Source organism: Aegilops tauschii, chromosome 2 (assembly GCF_002575655.3).
Source record: "Aegilops tauschii subsp. strangulata cultivar AL8/78 chromosome 2, Aet v6.0, whole genome shotgun sequence".
NCBI classification, from domain to species: domain Eukaryota; kingdom Viridiplantae; phylum Streptophyta; class Magnoliopsida; order Poales; family Poaceae; genus Aegilops; species Aegilops tauschii.
The window spans coordinates 121,895,099-121,907,398 of NC_053036.3; the positions used below are offsets into that span (position 1 = coordinate 121,895,099).

The 12,300-nt window shown below is 47.8% G+C and overlaps 2 protein-coding genes across 2 annotated transcripts; one reads left to right on the forward strand and one right to left on the reverse strand.

Moving 5' to 3' along the window:
- The first annotated feature begins 2,296 nt into the window (after positions 1 to 2,296).
- On the forward strand, positions 2,297 to 8,031 carry LOC109767487 (CDPK-related kinase 5). The gene is made up of 11 exons (XM_020326240.4): positions 2,297 to 3,134; positions 3,958 to 4,088; positions 4,896 to 4,937; positions 5,033 to 5,141; positions 5,780 to 5,858; positions 5,978 to 6,274; positions 6,349 to 6,461; positions 6,871 to 6,978; positions 7,064 to 7,126; positions 7,213 to 7,380; positions 7,467 to 8,031. The coding sequence occupies exons 1-11, from the start codon at positions 2,565 to 2,567 to the stop codon at positions 7,605 to 7,607; spliced, it is 1,821 nt and encodes a 606-aa protein (XP_020181829.1). The 5' UTR covers positions 2,297 to 2,564; the 3' UTR covers positions 7,608 to 8,031.
- A 417-nt stretch (positions 8,032 to 8,448) lies between these two features.
- On the reverse strand, positions 8,449 to 9,003 carry LOC109767486 (uncharacterized). Its single transcript, XM_020326239.1, has one exon. It carries the CDS (start codon positions 9,001 to 9,003, stop codon positions 8,449 to 8,451), a length of 555 nt encoding a protein of 184 aa, XP_020181828.1.
- Between the last annotated feature and the right edge of the window lie 3,297 nt (positions 9,004 to 12,300).

Genomic DNA, 12,300 nt, shown 5'->3' on the forward strand with positions numbered 1-12,300 from the left:
GCACAATTCCATACACTCCACTTTATACATTATAAGGCCCCCTCCCCCCCTTCAGAAATGCTTTCACGCCCCGCAGGGCTGCGCCCGAAAGTTTTTGCATACAGGTTAAGGCAAAAGGAAATGCAGGTCTAGCCGGAGGCGCTGTCTTCAGTGCCGTCCTCGCCGTCTTCGTCCACGCCACTTGGAGTTTGTCTACGCGGCGGTTACAACACCTTGGTCTGGAGCAGACGACCGGGATTGCCGGTTCGGTAGGGCAGAAAATTGCATGGACTATCGGCTGGTGTTCTTTTGGATTCAGGCATGTAAAAACTAAGCATACTTGCTTTTTTATTATTATGATCGGGCATGCGATCCGACGCTGATGTGATCGGACTTAATTTGAATTTCAAATTCCCTTTACTAGTGGACATATACATGATAGTTTTGAATGTCGATTTTCTACATCCGTGTCCGTAGTCTGATCCTCTGTTCACGAACGAATACGGGAGAAAATTTGCGGGTCGCGGTTGGAATGCTTTAACCAAGCTACGGAGAAGGCCCAATGCAAGGTGATCTTCACATGTTTGCTTGCTAGTGGAGTATAAAATTTGCGGAGGTATATATAAGACGAGAGAGAGAGAGGGGACAGAAGGCTGTAGTACTTTGCTGTGCTCATCCCTCCCAAAACAGAAGCACGCAACAACAGGTAACTCTCACGTAAAGCCAGGAACAAGTACCACTACCACTACCACATACAGCAGAAGCCATGACCATACACTACACGTCCTCTTTGCATTTATAGGAAGATTTGCATCCGAAGAAATTGTCCGTGTACCGCGTACGGTGTACCCTCAGCTTTCAATAACGCCTGTTTTGCACCAAACCAACGGCGTCCTTTCTTTGCCATAGATCGTACGCGCATACCACATTCGTACTGCCAGTACCATACCGTCCTTGCCCCGAGAACAATTACGTGCTCACCCACACACCATTACCACTACACTAAGCACAAGACATGCGGTGAAAAGGAAGATAAGATCCGTTTACCAGACAAGTAAACCAAACCTAACCATCTCCTGACAGCTCTCTGCCGCTGTCTACCAACGAGCCAGAAGCTCGAGAAGCGCAGTGTCTGCATCTGCATGGTACTGTGCCGCGCAACCGTATTTCTTCTTCGTCGTCGTCGTCGTCATGATGCATGAGGCAGGGCGCGCGGCCATGGCAGGACACGTGAGCTTAACTAATGGCCGCCGGCCCGCCCGCGCGCTCCCTTTATCTTTACTCCTCTCGTCTCCTTTGCCTGCTTCTACGCCTCCGCTTTTCGGCCCTCTCCCTTTATTTTTTTGTTTTTGCTGCCCCGTAATCTATGTTGCGCGTGGACCCCATATCGGTAGTACGGGCGGAGGGAGGGTTAAAGCCGTTGCGTTGCGTTGCGTTGCTTTGGAGGATGGATGATGAGGTTGACGTCGTGCTGGGTCGCGCCTCGGGCCGCGTGTCACGCACACTGACGCAACGGAGTATTCTTCTGTTGCTCCTTTAATGACCGGGATTATTAAGATACTCCTACCACTGCTGCACACAATTCTCTACTGTGGTTACAGTAGAGTAGCTTCTTCATGCAGGCAGGGGCAGCCACGCAGTGGGATGATGCAGCAGAAGAAGCGCAGGCCTCTCATCTTGACCTTGACCGCATAGTTTCGCATGGTTTTGTGAGGCTTACCCTTTTAGGTGTCTTTGCCTTCCTGATGAAAGCCAATAATGCTCTTCTTATAGATTGGGAGGGAGGAATAAACATGATGTCAAAATCCAACGAGAAACGGGGCGAGATTTGGGACCCCATCCCATTCAATTCAATTCAATTTAAAGTGGACACAAAGCTAATCTCCGGGCACCACAGTACGTACCGCCCAAAATAAATAGGGCAGGGCAAACGAGCTCAACTAAACAAGGTGCCCAGCAACTGGCATAAGTGCAGTACAAGCTAACAACCGATGAAAAAAAAGAGCTAACAACCGATGAATCCATCCACGTCGCTGCGGCAAGGACGGGGGTTGCTTTCGGCCGCGGCGATTTACAGACAACAACAACGTCTACGAACCTCATTCAGTTGTTTCCAACCCCAATCTCTTGACTGTGCGCACCTGTTTTCGAAAACAAGTCGGGAAGTCTCGTGCTCCACCCGAAAAGCACAAGCGAACAAGGGCGACAGCGACTAATCCGGCCAGTCTCACATCGGCTGGAAAGCAACCCCCTCCAGCTCCAGTCCCGGCCAGCCAAAACAAAAAGAAAAAACACCACAGCCAGGAAGCCTTCACTCACTGGGCTAGCCACTCACTCTCACTGCAACTAACATCGAGCTCGCCTCGCCTCGCCACCCTCGGGCCGGGCCACCATTACTCCCACTCCACCTTCCCCGTTTCAATTCACTCCAGTCCAGTCCCCACGCTCCCCCCAACTAAAAGCTCTCTCTTTCCCTCTCTCTCTCTCCTCTCCGCCATGGCCGCCTACTCTTCCTCCTCCTAGCGCGCGCCCCACCGCCACCCCCACCACCGCGATCCAGATCCCACCCGCCGCCCGCCCCCGCCATGGGGGGCTGCCACGCCAAGCCGCGCACCCGCGACGCCGACGGCGCCTCCCCGCCGCCGCCCGCGCCGGCCACGCCGCCACCGGCCTCCTCCACGGCGCCCGCCACGCCGGCCTCCAAGAAGCACTGGACGTCCTCCCCCTTCTTCCCCTTCTCCACGCCGAGCCCCAGCCCGGCGCACCACCTCTTCTCCTCCTCCTCCGCGGCCTCCCCGCGGGCCTCCTCCAAGTCCCCCGCCCCGGCGGGCGCCAAGTCCCCGGCGCCCGCCACCCCGGCCAGGCGCCTCCTGCGCCTGCCCTTCCCGCCGCCCTCGCCCGCCAAGCACATCCGCCAGGCGCTCGCGCGGCGGCACGGCCCGCCGCGCCCGGCGATCCCCGAGGAGGACGGCGGCGACGGCGACGGCGGGAGGGGCCTCGACAAGGGCTTCGGCTTCAACAAGGGCTTCGCCGCCAAGTACGACCTCGGGGACGAGGTCGGGCGGGGCCACTTCGGATACACCTGCGCCGCCAGGATCAGGAAGGGGGCGCGCAAGGGGGACGCCGTCGCCGTCAAGGTCATTCCCAAGGCCAAGGTGATGACCTACCTGCTGCAACTTCTGCAAACGCTTCAAAAAATAAATCGGATCCCTTCGCTAGTTTTTTCTGAAAGTTGATGCCGCGCTAGTTTAGATTTGTGAATTTCTGTTGGCTAATGCGGCACTCTCATGACTTTTGTGCTTTTGAATGATGCTGTATAAATGTCCTTCATATTTTGTTGAACAGAGAAAGGTAAAGCATGTGTTCCTGAAAGCGACTACTCCTCACTAATCTAATCAAAGTTTTTGAGAACTGGATGCATGCCTGTTCATTTATTAACAAACGTGGCCCCTTCTTGTCTACATGAGTAGTCAAGTAGATGTGCCTTGTTACAGATGTTCCCTGACATCATGGCTTCATGTACTAACATGCTATTGATCCGCATCGTGCATTGTAAAAAGAATATATAATTTTATCACATGCAGCATACCTGTATATAAGAATAATATGGATTACGAGATCTTCTACGTTCAGCATTGCTGCATGGTACGTACTAGGTAACATATTAAATTATGTGCTGTAAAATATTAAATACACCCACTTGAATGATGAGATCTGAGCAAGTCCTGTCATTTTTTGTTATGGAGTTTACACTTGATATTCCGTACTAACTACTTTGCCTATTGCTCTTTTATCACTGTGCGATCTGGTTTAAGCTCTCCATAGTTGCAATCTCCCTTATTTGGGTCACCACATTTCAGTGCCTTACTTGAGGATTAATACCATCATTTTGTCGTAGCTAGGCATGAACTTAGTTCCTCAGTCCTCGTATGTACATTTTTTTTAGTATCATCTGAAGTTGCTCTAATCTCTTGTCAGATGACAACATCCATTGCTATAGAGGATGTCCGGAGGGAGGTGAAAATTTTGAAGGCTTTAGCGGGGCACAAGAACCTGGTTCAGTTTTATGATGCATATGAGGACAACGAAAATGTCTACATAGTCATGGAGTAAGTTCCAGTACCTTGATAGTCACAATGTGTTTTGACTTCAATTTTAAGTGCTATGAGGATGCTCTCCTTAAGATGCCAAGTAGAGTAGAGTAGCTTTTTGCCCTCGTTATCAATACTCTCAACTACAAGCATAGAAAACAAACTCACTGAATAACCAGTTCCATTTTATTAACCCAACTTCAATAGTTTTCCAGAGTCCTTTTTTATTAAGATTCTTTGATCTACTTATTGTTGGTGCGGCAATAATTACCTTTCAGAAGCATATAATGCGTTATCTTGTGTGCTTAAAAACGTAATTAACAACCATATGTTATTTCATCCATATGTCTTTACTGTTACTTACCTTGTCAGTTCTTAGGTTAGTTCTTGTTCTTACGTTAGTTCTCGTTCTTAGGTTAGTTACTGGCAGTTTAAATAATCTGGTAGCAATTATCATTTGATAATGCATGATGAAAATGAACATACATTATTACATTAATGTCATGTGGGATAGCCACACTGTTTTAAATATGCTTGCAGTGCAACTGGATACTCTTTTATTTTCCTGCCCAATTGCCCAAACTTGACAACAAATATTTCGCCAATAAAAAGGATTTCCAGATATGCCAAATCCAGATGATGTCATTACTACAGGGCGTTGAATGTTGCCTTATATTAGACATCTTTTTTTTTGGCATCTATATTTAGCTTCTATACCTTCTGCTGATGGTGATCCCTGTACGCTCTATTCTGGATTTTAAATGCCATGCACGCTATGTTTAGTTTTTTTTTTACAAATATTTAATTAAAAATCCCGTTGTTTAGGTTGTGTGAGGGCGGGGAGCTTCTGGATAGAATACTTTCCAGGTAAGCTACAAGTAAACTTACATTATGTTATACAACATCATGGTTTATTATGAAATACTTTAATATAGCTTATGTTTTGCATTCATTTTAAGTAGAGGTGGAAAGTACTCCGAGGATGATGCAAAGTCTGTCCTGGTGCAAATATTGAATGTTGTCGCTTTTTGCCACATTCAAGGAGTGGTTCATAGGGATCTCAAACCAGAGGTGAAGTGCCTTTTCAGTTTTACCTGCATCTCATCAGTTGTCATCATTACCATGTTTGAGATATTAGAAAGTGATGATTGAAATAGTGCTGGTAAACAAGCCATGTCTTTGAAGAGAAGCTTGTCCGACATCGTCTGAGATGGTTTGGGCATATTCAGCGCAGGCCTCCAGAAGCTCCAGTGCATAGCGGATGGCTAAAGCGTGCGGAGAATGTCAAGAGAGGGCGGGGTAGAACGAATTTGACATGGGAGGGGTCCGTTAAGAGAGACCTGAAGGATTGGAGTATCAGCAAAGAACTAGCTCAGGGGTGCGTGGAAACTTGCTATCCATGTGCCAGAGCCACGAGTTAGTCGCGAGATCTTATGGGTTTCACCTCTAGCCTACCCCAACTTGTTTGGGACTAAAGGCTTTGTTGTTGTTGTTGTTGGCGATGGTTACCTGTTTCTACTTCCAATGTTCGAACCTCCTTTTCGAAAAAAAGACACTATTCCAAAAGATGTATAATTTGTTCATGGCATTCCTTAGATGGTGTATTTATTGTATTGCCTTTCTCTTCTCCTGTGAATAAGATCTAATTTTACTGTTTTTGTATTTGATATTGCAATGGATTTCTAAAATGTTGTGTTTTTTCTCTTCAGAATTTTCTTTTTACTTCGAAAGATGAGAACTCTCAACTTAAGACAATTGACTTTGGATTATCAGATTTTGTAAAACCAGGTTAGTTTCTTGCTCATCAATCTGCATATCTGTTAATTTGTTGTTTTGTACTTGGCATCAGTGAAGATAATACTATCCACTAGCACTTTTTTAATGCAGTATTCTAATACCTTATGCAGATGAGAGACTAAATGATATCGTTGGAAGTGCTTATTATGTTGCTCCAGAAGTTCTGCATAGATGCTATAGCACAGAAGCGGATGTCTGGAGTATAGGTGTCATTGCATATATCCTCCTTTGTGGCAGCCGCCCTTTTTGGGCACGCACTGAATCTGGCATATTCCGTTCTGTTCTCAAAGCTGACCCCAGTTATAACGAGGCACCTTGGCCTTCTCTGACTCCAGAAGCAATGGACTTCGTTAAGCGCTTGCTGTCCAAGGATCCACGTAGAAGGATGACTGCAGCACAAGCTTTAGGTGAGTTTCAATCTGTCTGTATGGATCGAGTTTAAACTTACATTGCTAACTTTGCCTTATATTATGTTTTTCAGGTCATCCATGGATTAGAAATTACAATGACATTAAGATGCCATTGGACGTCCTTATATTCCGTCTTATCAAAGCTTATATTCGTTCTTCATCATTACGTAAAGCCGCTCTGAAGGTCTGCATTGATAAAACCTGTTCTGATTTTTCTCCTGTTGATCCACATAGATATATGCTGTTGCTTCTTCAAATTTGGACTTGCTTCTATATTACAGCATTTTTCTACCCAGGGCTTTGAATGGTTGTGCAGTAACCTAGTATTTATCATTACATGCATACAATTTCCGTAAATGTTTTTTTGGGAGCCTACTTTTTGTACCATACCTTTATAAGTTCCAGAACAAAATGGTTGGACTGTTATATTTTCTTGCAATTCTCTCCTGTTAAAATAACTTAAAAAGGGGATGCCACTTTATTTGAAATTCAAATTTGTGCTCTCAAGCTTCTCTTTTGACACCCATGCCTGATCTCTTTTACTTTTCTCTGCAAGCTGCAGCCATTGACGTATCTTTCTTGATCCACTACAGGCTTTATCGAAGACTTTGACTGTTGATGAGCTTTTTTATCTCAAAGGGCAGTTTTCCTTATTGGAACCTGATAGAAATGGATGCATCACCCTAGATAATATCAGAATGGTTGATTCATCTTAGAGCTCTGAAATGTTCTCTCCCATTCATTTTGAAGCCACGCCACTGACTCTTCCTGTTTCATCCTCTTTAGGCCTTAACAAGAGAAGCCACAGATGCGATGAAAGAAACACGAGTTCAGGAGATTCTTGTCTCGGTACTTTACTTATGCTGTTGATCTTAAAGACATCATTTTCCTCCAGCACAAATTGTACTCACTGTATACCTGAATTGTGTTTTCAGTTGAGCGCTCTTCAGTACAGAAGAATGGACTTCCACGAGTTCTGTGCAGCTGCAGTAAGTGTTCACCAGCTCGAAGCATTAGACAGATGGGAGCAACATGCGAGATCCGCTTATGAAATTTTCGAGAAGGATGGCAATCGAGCTATTGTAATTGACGAACTAGCTTCAGTATGTGATGTCTTCCTCTCCACCCATGTTCATTTCCTAACTGATAAAAATTGGATTCCCTTCACACATTTCCTGTGGTGTTTCAGGAACTGGGTCTCAGCCCCTCCGTGCCGCTGCACGTCGTCCTGCAGGACTGGATCCGGCACACCGATGGGAAGCTCAGCTTCCTTGGGTTTGTCAAGTTGTTGCATGGCATGTCCAGCAGGTCCCTGTCAAAGATGAGATAGCTGTTGATAATCTCTAACGACAGTACAAATTTATGCTGCCCCAGCCCCAGCCCAACTTAGCAAGCAAGGCCAAGACTGCACACCGAGGTCGACACGACACGACGCTGCCCGCGCTAGTACCTCCCTGCCTGGTTTTGTCACTAATCTGAATATAGAGTTCTGTTTGCGGTCGCCCGTGTACTGATTGATCATCGCCGTCTTCTTCAAAGTTCATCAGCATCATCTTTTAGTAGGTTAGGAAAAGGAAATTTCACCCGTGTCTCGGCAACATGTGATGCCTCTAACAGTCTCTTAGAATAGCCCGCCCAGCCATGTCCTGTCGCTGTGGGCAGCGTTGTAAAATGCCCCCGTTCATGTAACTGGAGCAGAGTCGCCCTTTTGTCGTCAGTGTGCCGTTATATTGATTGAGTTGAAGATGCTTGAATTTTGTGCTGCTCATCTGGTTTTGCTTCAACTTTCTTCCTAATTGTCTGACTCTGATTTTACCGTACGGCCTTATGGTGCTCAGTGAAGGATGGATGACTGTCGTCGCATGATAAGAGCATCTCCAATAAATAGATGGTCCAAAATTTGGCGGTCCAAAACTGGAGATGTAAAATTTGGACTGTCAAAAAATGCGTTTTGGAGCTCCGAAAAAAGCTCGTCTCCAACCAATGGTCCAAATTGATGGTCCAAAAGAGCAACTTCAATAGATGGTCCAAAATAAAGATGTAAAACGACATACTACTAGTCCATTCAACATAGTTCAAACATCAAATTCAACATAGTTTCATACATCAACATCAACTACTTATTCAAACTACCAGATAAACTACTCCTCATCGGAGCTACGGAACTGCTCTCAGAACTCCTCCTTCGTCGGGTCGTTGCACCCCTCCTCCTCCTCCTCCTCCTCCTCCGAGAAGTCTGCCCAGTCCTCCTCGGAAGAGGACTCGATGGGGATCACCGTCGAGGGACCGGCCTCATCCTCCTTCGGCCCCTTCTTCTTCTGCTCCGCCTCACGCTTCCAGTAGTACTCCAGCTCGGCCTGGACGTACTTCGGATGCTCCCGAGCAAACCTCGCCATCGCCTCCTCATCGGTCTCGCCAGCACTGACGACAACCGACGGCTTCTTCTTCTTCTTCTTCGTCGTGATCTCCTTCATGTTGATGCCCTGCAGCACAAGCATCTCCGCTTCCGCCCGACTCTCGATCTCTGGAAAGTTGAGATGCGACCGAGGCCTCTCGGCACGCCACACCGCCACGTCGTAGGCATGCGCGGCCTCGTGGGCGGAGGGGTATGTGCCGATCCACCATCGCCTTCCGGCGTCGGAGAACTCCACACCCCAGTTGCCGGAGGGCTTCTGCCTCACGCTGAAGAAGCCCGACTTGCCCTTCGGCGTCTTCTTCGGCTCCATCGGGAGCGGCGTGCGGCCGGGGCGGTGCTGCGGGGCGGCGGTGGCGGGCGGGGCGGTGCTGCGGGGCGGCGGCGGCGGGCGGGGCGGTGGCGGACGGAGCCGGGCGGGGCGGATCTGCAGGGCGGCGACGGCATGCGGGGCGGCAGCGGCGTGCGGGGCGGCGGTGGCGGGCGGGGCGGTGGCGGGCGTGTTGGATATCGTTGCAGAAATTAAAAATTTTCTACGCATCACCAAGAACAATCTATGGAGTCTTCTAGCAACGAGAGGGAAAAGAGTGCATCTACATACCCTTGTAGATCGCGAGCGGAAGCGTTCAGGAGAATGGGGTTGATGGAGTTGTACTCGTCGTGATCCAAATCACCGATGATCCTAGCGCCGAACGGACGGCACCTCCGTGTTCAACACACGTACGGAGCGGGGACGTCTCCTCCTTCTTGATCCAGCAAGGGGGAAGGAGAAGTTGATGGAGATCCAGCAGCACGACGGCGTGGTGGTGGAAGTAGCGGGATCCCGGCAGGGCTTTGCCAAGCGCAAGCGGGGAGGAAGAGGTGTCACGGGAGGGAGGGAGGCGCCAGGGCTTGGGGTGCTGCTCCCATGCGCCTCCCCACTATATATAGGGGTGGAGGGGCTGGTTTCCGTCCCTCCAAGTCCATTGGGGCGTTGGCAAAGGTGGGGGAAAGAAATCCCATCATTTCCTTTCCTCACCGATTGTTATCCCCCTTTTTTAGGGATCTTGATCTTATCCCTTCGGGATATGATCTTATTCCTTCTAAGGTGGGATCTTGGTGCGCCTTGACCAGGGGTGTGGGGCCTTGCCCCCACTACCCACGTTCATGTGGGTCCCCCCATGCAGGTGGGACCCACTTCGGAACCTTCTAGAACCTTCCCGGTACAATACCGAAAAATCCCGAACATTTTCCGGTGGCCAAAATAGGACTTCCCATATATAAATATTTACCTCCGGACCATTCCGGAACTCCTCGTGACGTCCGGGATCTCATCCGGGACTCCGAACAACTTTCGGTTAACCGCATACTAATATCTCTACAACTCTAGCGTCACTGAACCTTAAGTGTGTAGACCCTACGGGTTCGGGAGACATGCAGACATGACCGAGACGACTGTCCGGTCAATAACCAACAGCGGGATCTGGATACCCATGTTGGCTCCCACATGTTCCACGATGATCTCATCGGATGAACCACGATGTCGAGGATTCAATCAATCCCGTATACAATTCCCTTTGTCAATCGGTACGTTACTTGCCGAGATTCGATCGACGGTATCCCAATACCTTGTTCAATCTCGTTACCGGCAAGTCACTTTACTCGTACCGTAATGCATGATCCCGTGACCAAACACTTGGTCACATTGAGCTCATTATGATGATGCATTACCGAGTGGGCCCAGAGATACCTCTCCGTCATACGGAGTGACAAATCCCAGTCTCGATTCGTGCCAACCCAACAGACACTTTCGGAGATACCCGTAGTGCACCTTTATAACCACCCAGTTACGTTGTGACGTTTGGCATACCCAAAGCACTCCTATGGTATCCGGGAGTTGCACAATCTCATGGTCTAAGGAAATGATACTTGCCATTTGAAAAAGCTCTAGCAAACGAACTACACGATCTTGTGCTATGCTTAGGATTGGGTCTTGTCCATCACATCATTCTCCTAATGATGTGATCCCGTTATCAATGACATCCAATGTCCATAGTCAGGAAACCATGACTATCTGTTGATCAACGAGCTAGTCAACTAGAGGCTCACTAGGGACATGTTGTGGTCTATGTATTCACACATGTATTACGATTTCCGGATAACACAATTATAGCATGAACAATAGACAATTATCATGAACAGGGAAATATAATAATAACCATTTTATTATTGCCTCTAGGGCATATTTCCAACAGGGCGGGGTGGTGGCGGAGCTGCGGGGCGGCGGTCGGCGGGCTGCGGGGCGGGCGGGCGACGACGCGACGTGGAAACAACGACGGGCGGCGGGGCCGGATCCGCGGCGGGCGGGCGGCGGGGCGGCGTGGAAACACCGGCGGGGGGCGGGGCGGCGCCGGATCTGATGCGGGCGGCGTGCGGCGGGGCGGCGGTGGGGTGTGGAGGCGGCGGGGCGGCGGCGGGCGGGCGGGCCGGCGGGAACGGAAATGAAGTGGCGGTTGGGCGTTCGTGGGCGGCGGCTGGTTTTGGACAAGATGCATCTCGTGATGTATATTTTCATCGTGAGGTGTTGCATTTTACATCACGAGAAGGCCGCGGTCCAATTTTTTTGCATATGGACCGTCTGTTGGAGCAGCGTTTTTTGCCCCAGACGGTCCAAAAGTTAGTTATTTTTATATTTGAACCATCTATTGGAGATGCTCTAAGACCACTGGTTTCATTTTTGTATGGCTGATACTCGTGATATGTTTGGTTGGTGTCTGAAACGAACCTTACCATTTCTTTGGTTATAACCAAATTTTTGGCCCTTGGTTTGTTTGGATAGTTGGCAATCTTTTGGCATGCATGCCAACTTGACTACTCCAGTTTATTTTTTATTTGTCAATATTGGTCACTTCATCGGGAAGATGAACATTCATTGAAATTTTGATCGTAGGGTGAATCTCGATAAATCATCGGTATTTTTTAGCGAGGGTTGCCCTCAAACTACTAGAGGTGGGCAAGTCGAAGAATAAGGCCTTTAAGTACTTGAACCACAGAATATGGAAGTACTTGAAGCATGGAATATGGAGCAAGATTTCAAAAGTGTCCTCAGCTCGACCTCACGCGAGCTCGATATAAACTGTAAAGTCTGAAAATTTGAAAAACAATTTTTTTAAAAACTTTTTTTCGTGATAAACTTTAACAAATGTTTTCAATGCTTGCCAAGTTTCATCATGAAATGACATTCGTGAAAGTCGTGGCAATAAATCAAAAAATTAGCACTCTAAAATGCTTTTGAAAATAAGTTTTTTGCAACATTGATTTTGTTTTCTCTTCACGACTTCCACAAATGTTAATTCATGATGAAATTTTGCAAGCACTTAGAACAATTGTCAATGTTTTACACACAAAAAAAACAGAATTTCTAAATTTGTTTTCATTTTTTTCCAGCTGAGTTCATTTGAGTTCGAGCCGAGAACATCACGTCCACAAGATTCAAGGTTAGCTTGAAAATTTATTGTCTACTGGAGAAAAAGATGTGTTGATCAAGTCGGTGGTACAAGCTATCCCGGTTTATTTGATGTTCTATTTAAACTCCCTCTTGGCCTTTGCGAGTATATTAACACTCTTATTG

Bases quoted from the DNA above. Each gene is read 5' to 3' on its own strand.
- LOC109767487 (XM_020326240.4), top strand. From the start codon at position 2,565: ATGGGGGGCTGCCACGCCAAGCCGCGCACCCGCGACGCCGACGGCGCC. The intron at 3,135-3,957 runs GTGATGACCTAC...ATCTCTTGTCAG, and splicing joins AGGTCATTCCCAAGGCCAAG to ATGACAACATCCATTGCTAT. The intron at 6,979-7,063 runs GTTGATTCATCT...CATCCTCTTTAG, and splicing joins CCCTAGATAATATCAGAATG to GCCTTAACAAGAGAAGCCAC.
- LOC109767486 (XM_020326239.1), bottom strand. From the start codon at position 9,003: ATGGAGCCGAAGAAGACGCCGAAGGGCAAGTCGGGCTTCTTCAGCGTG.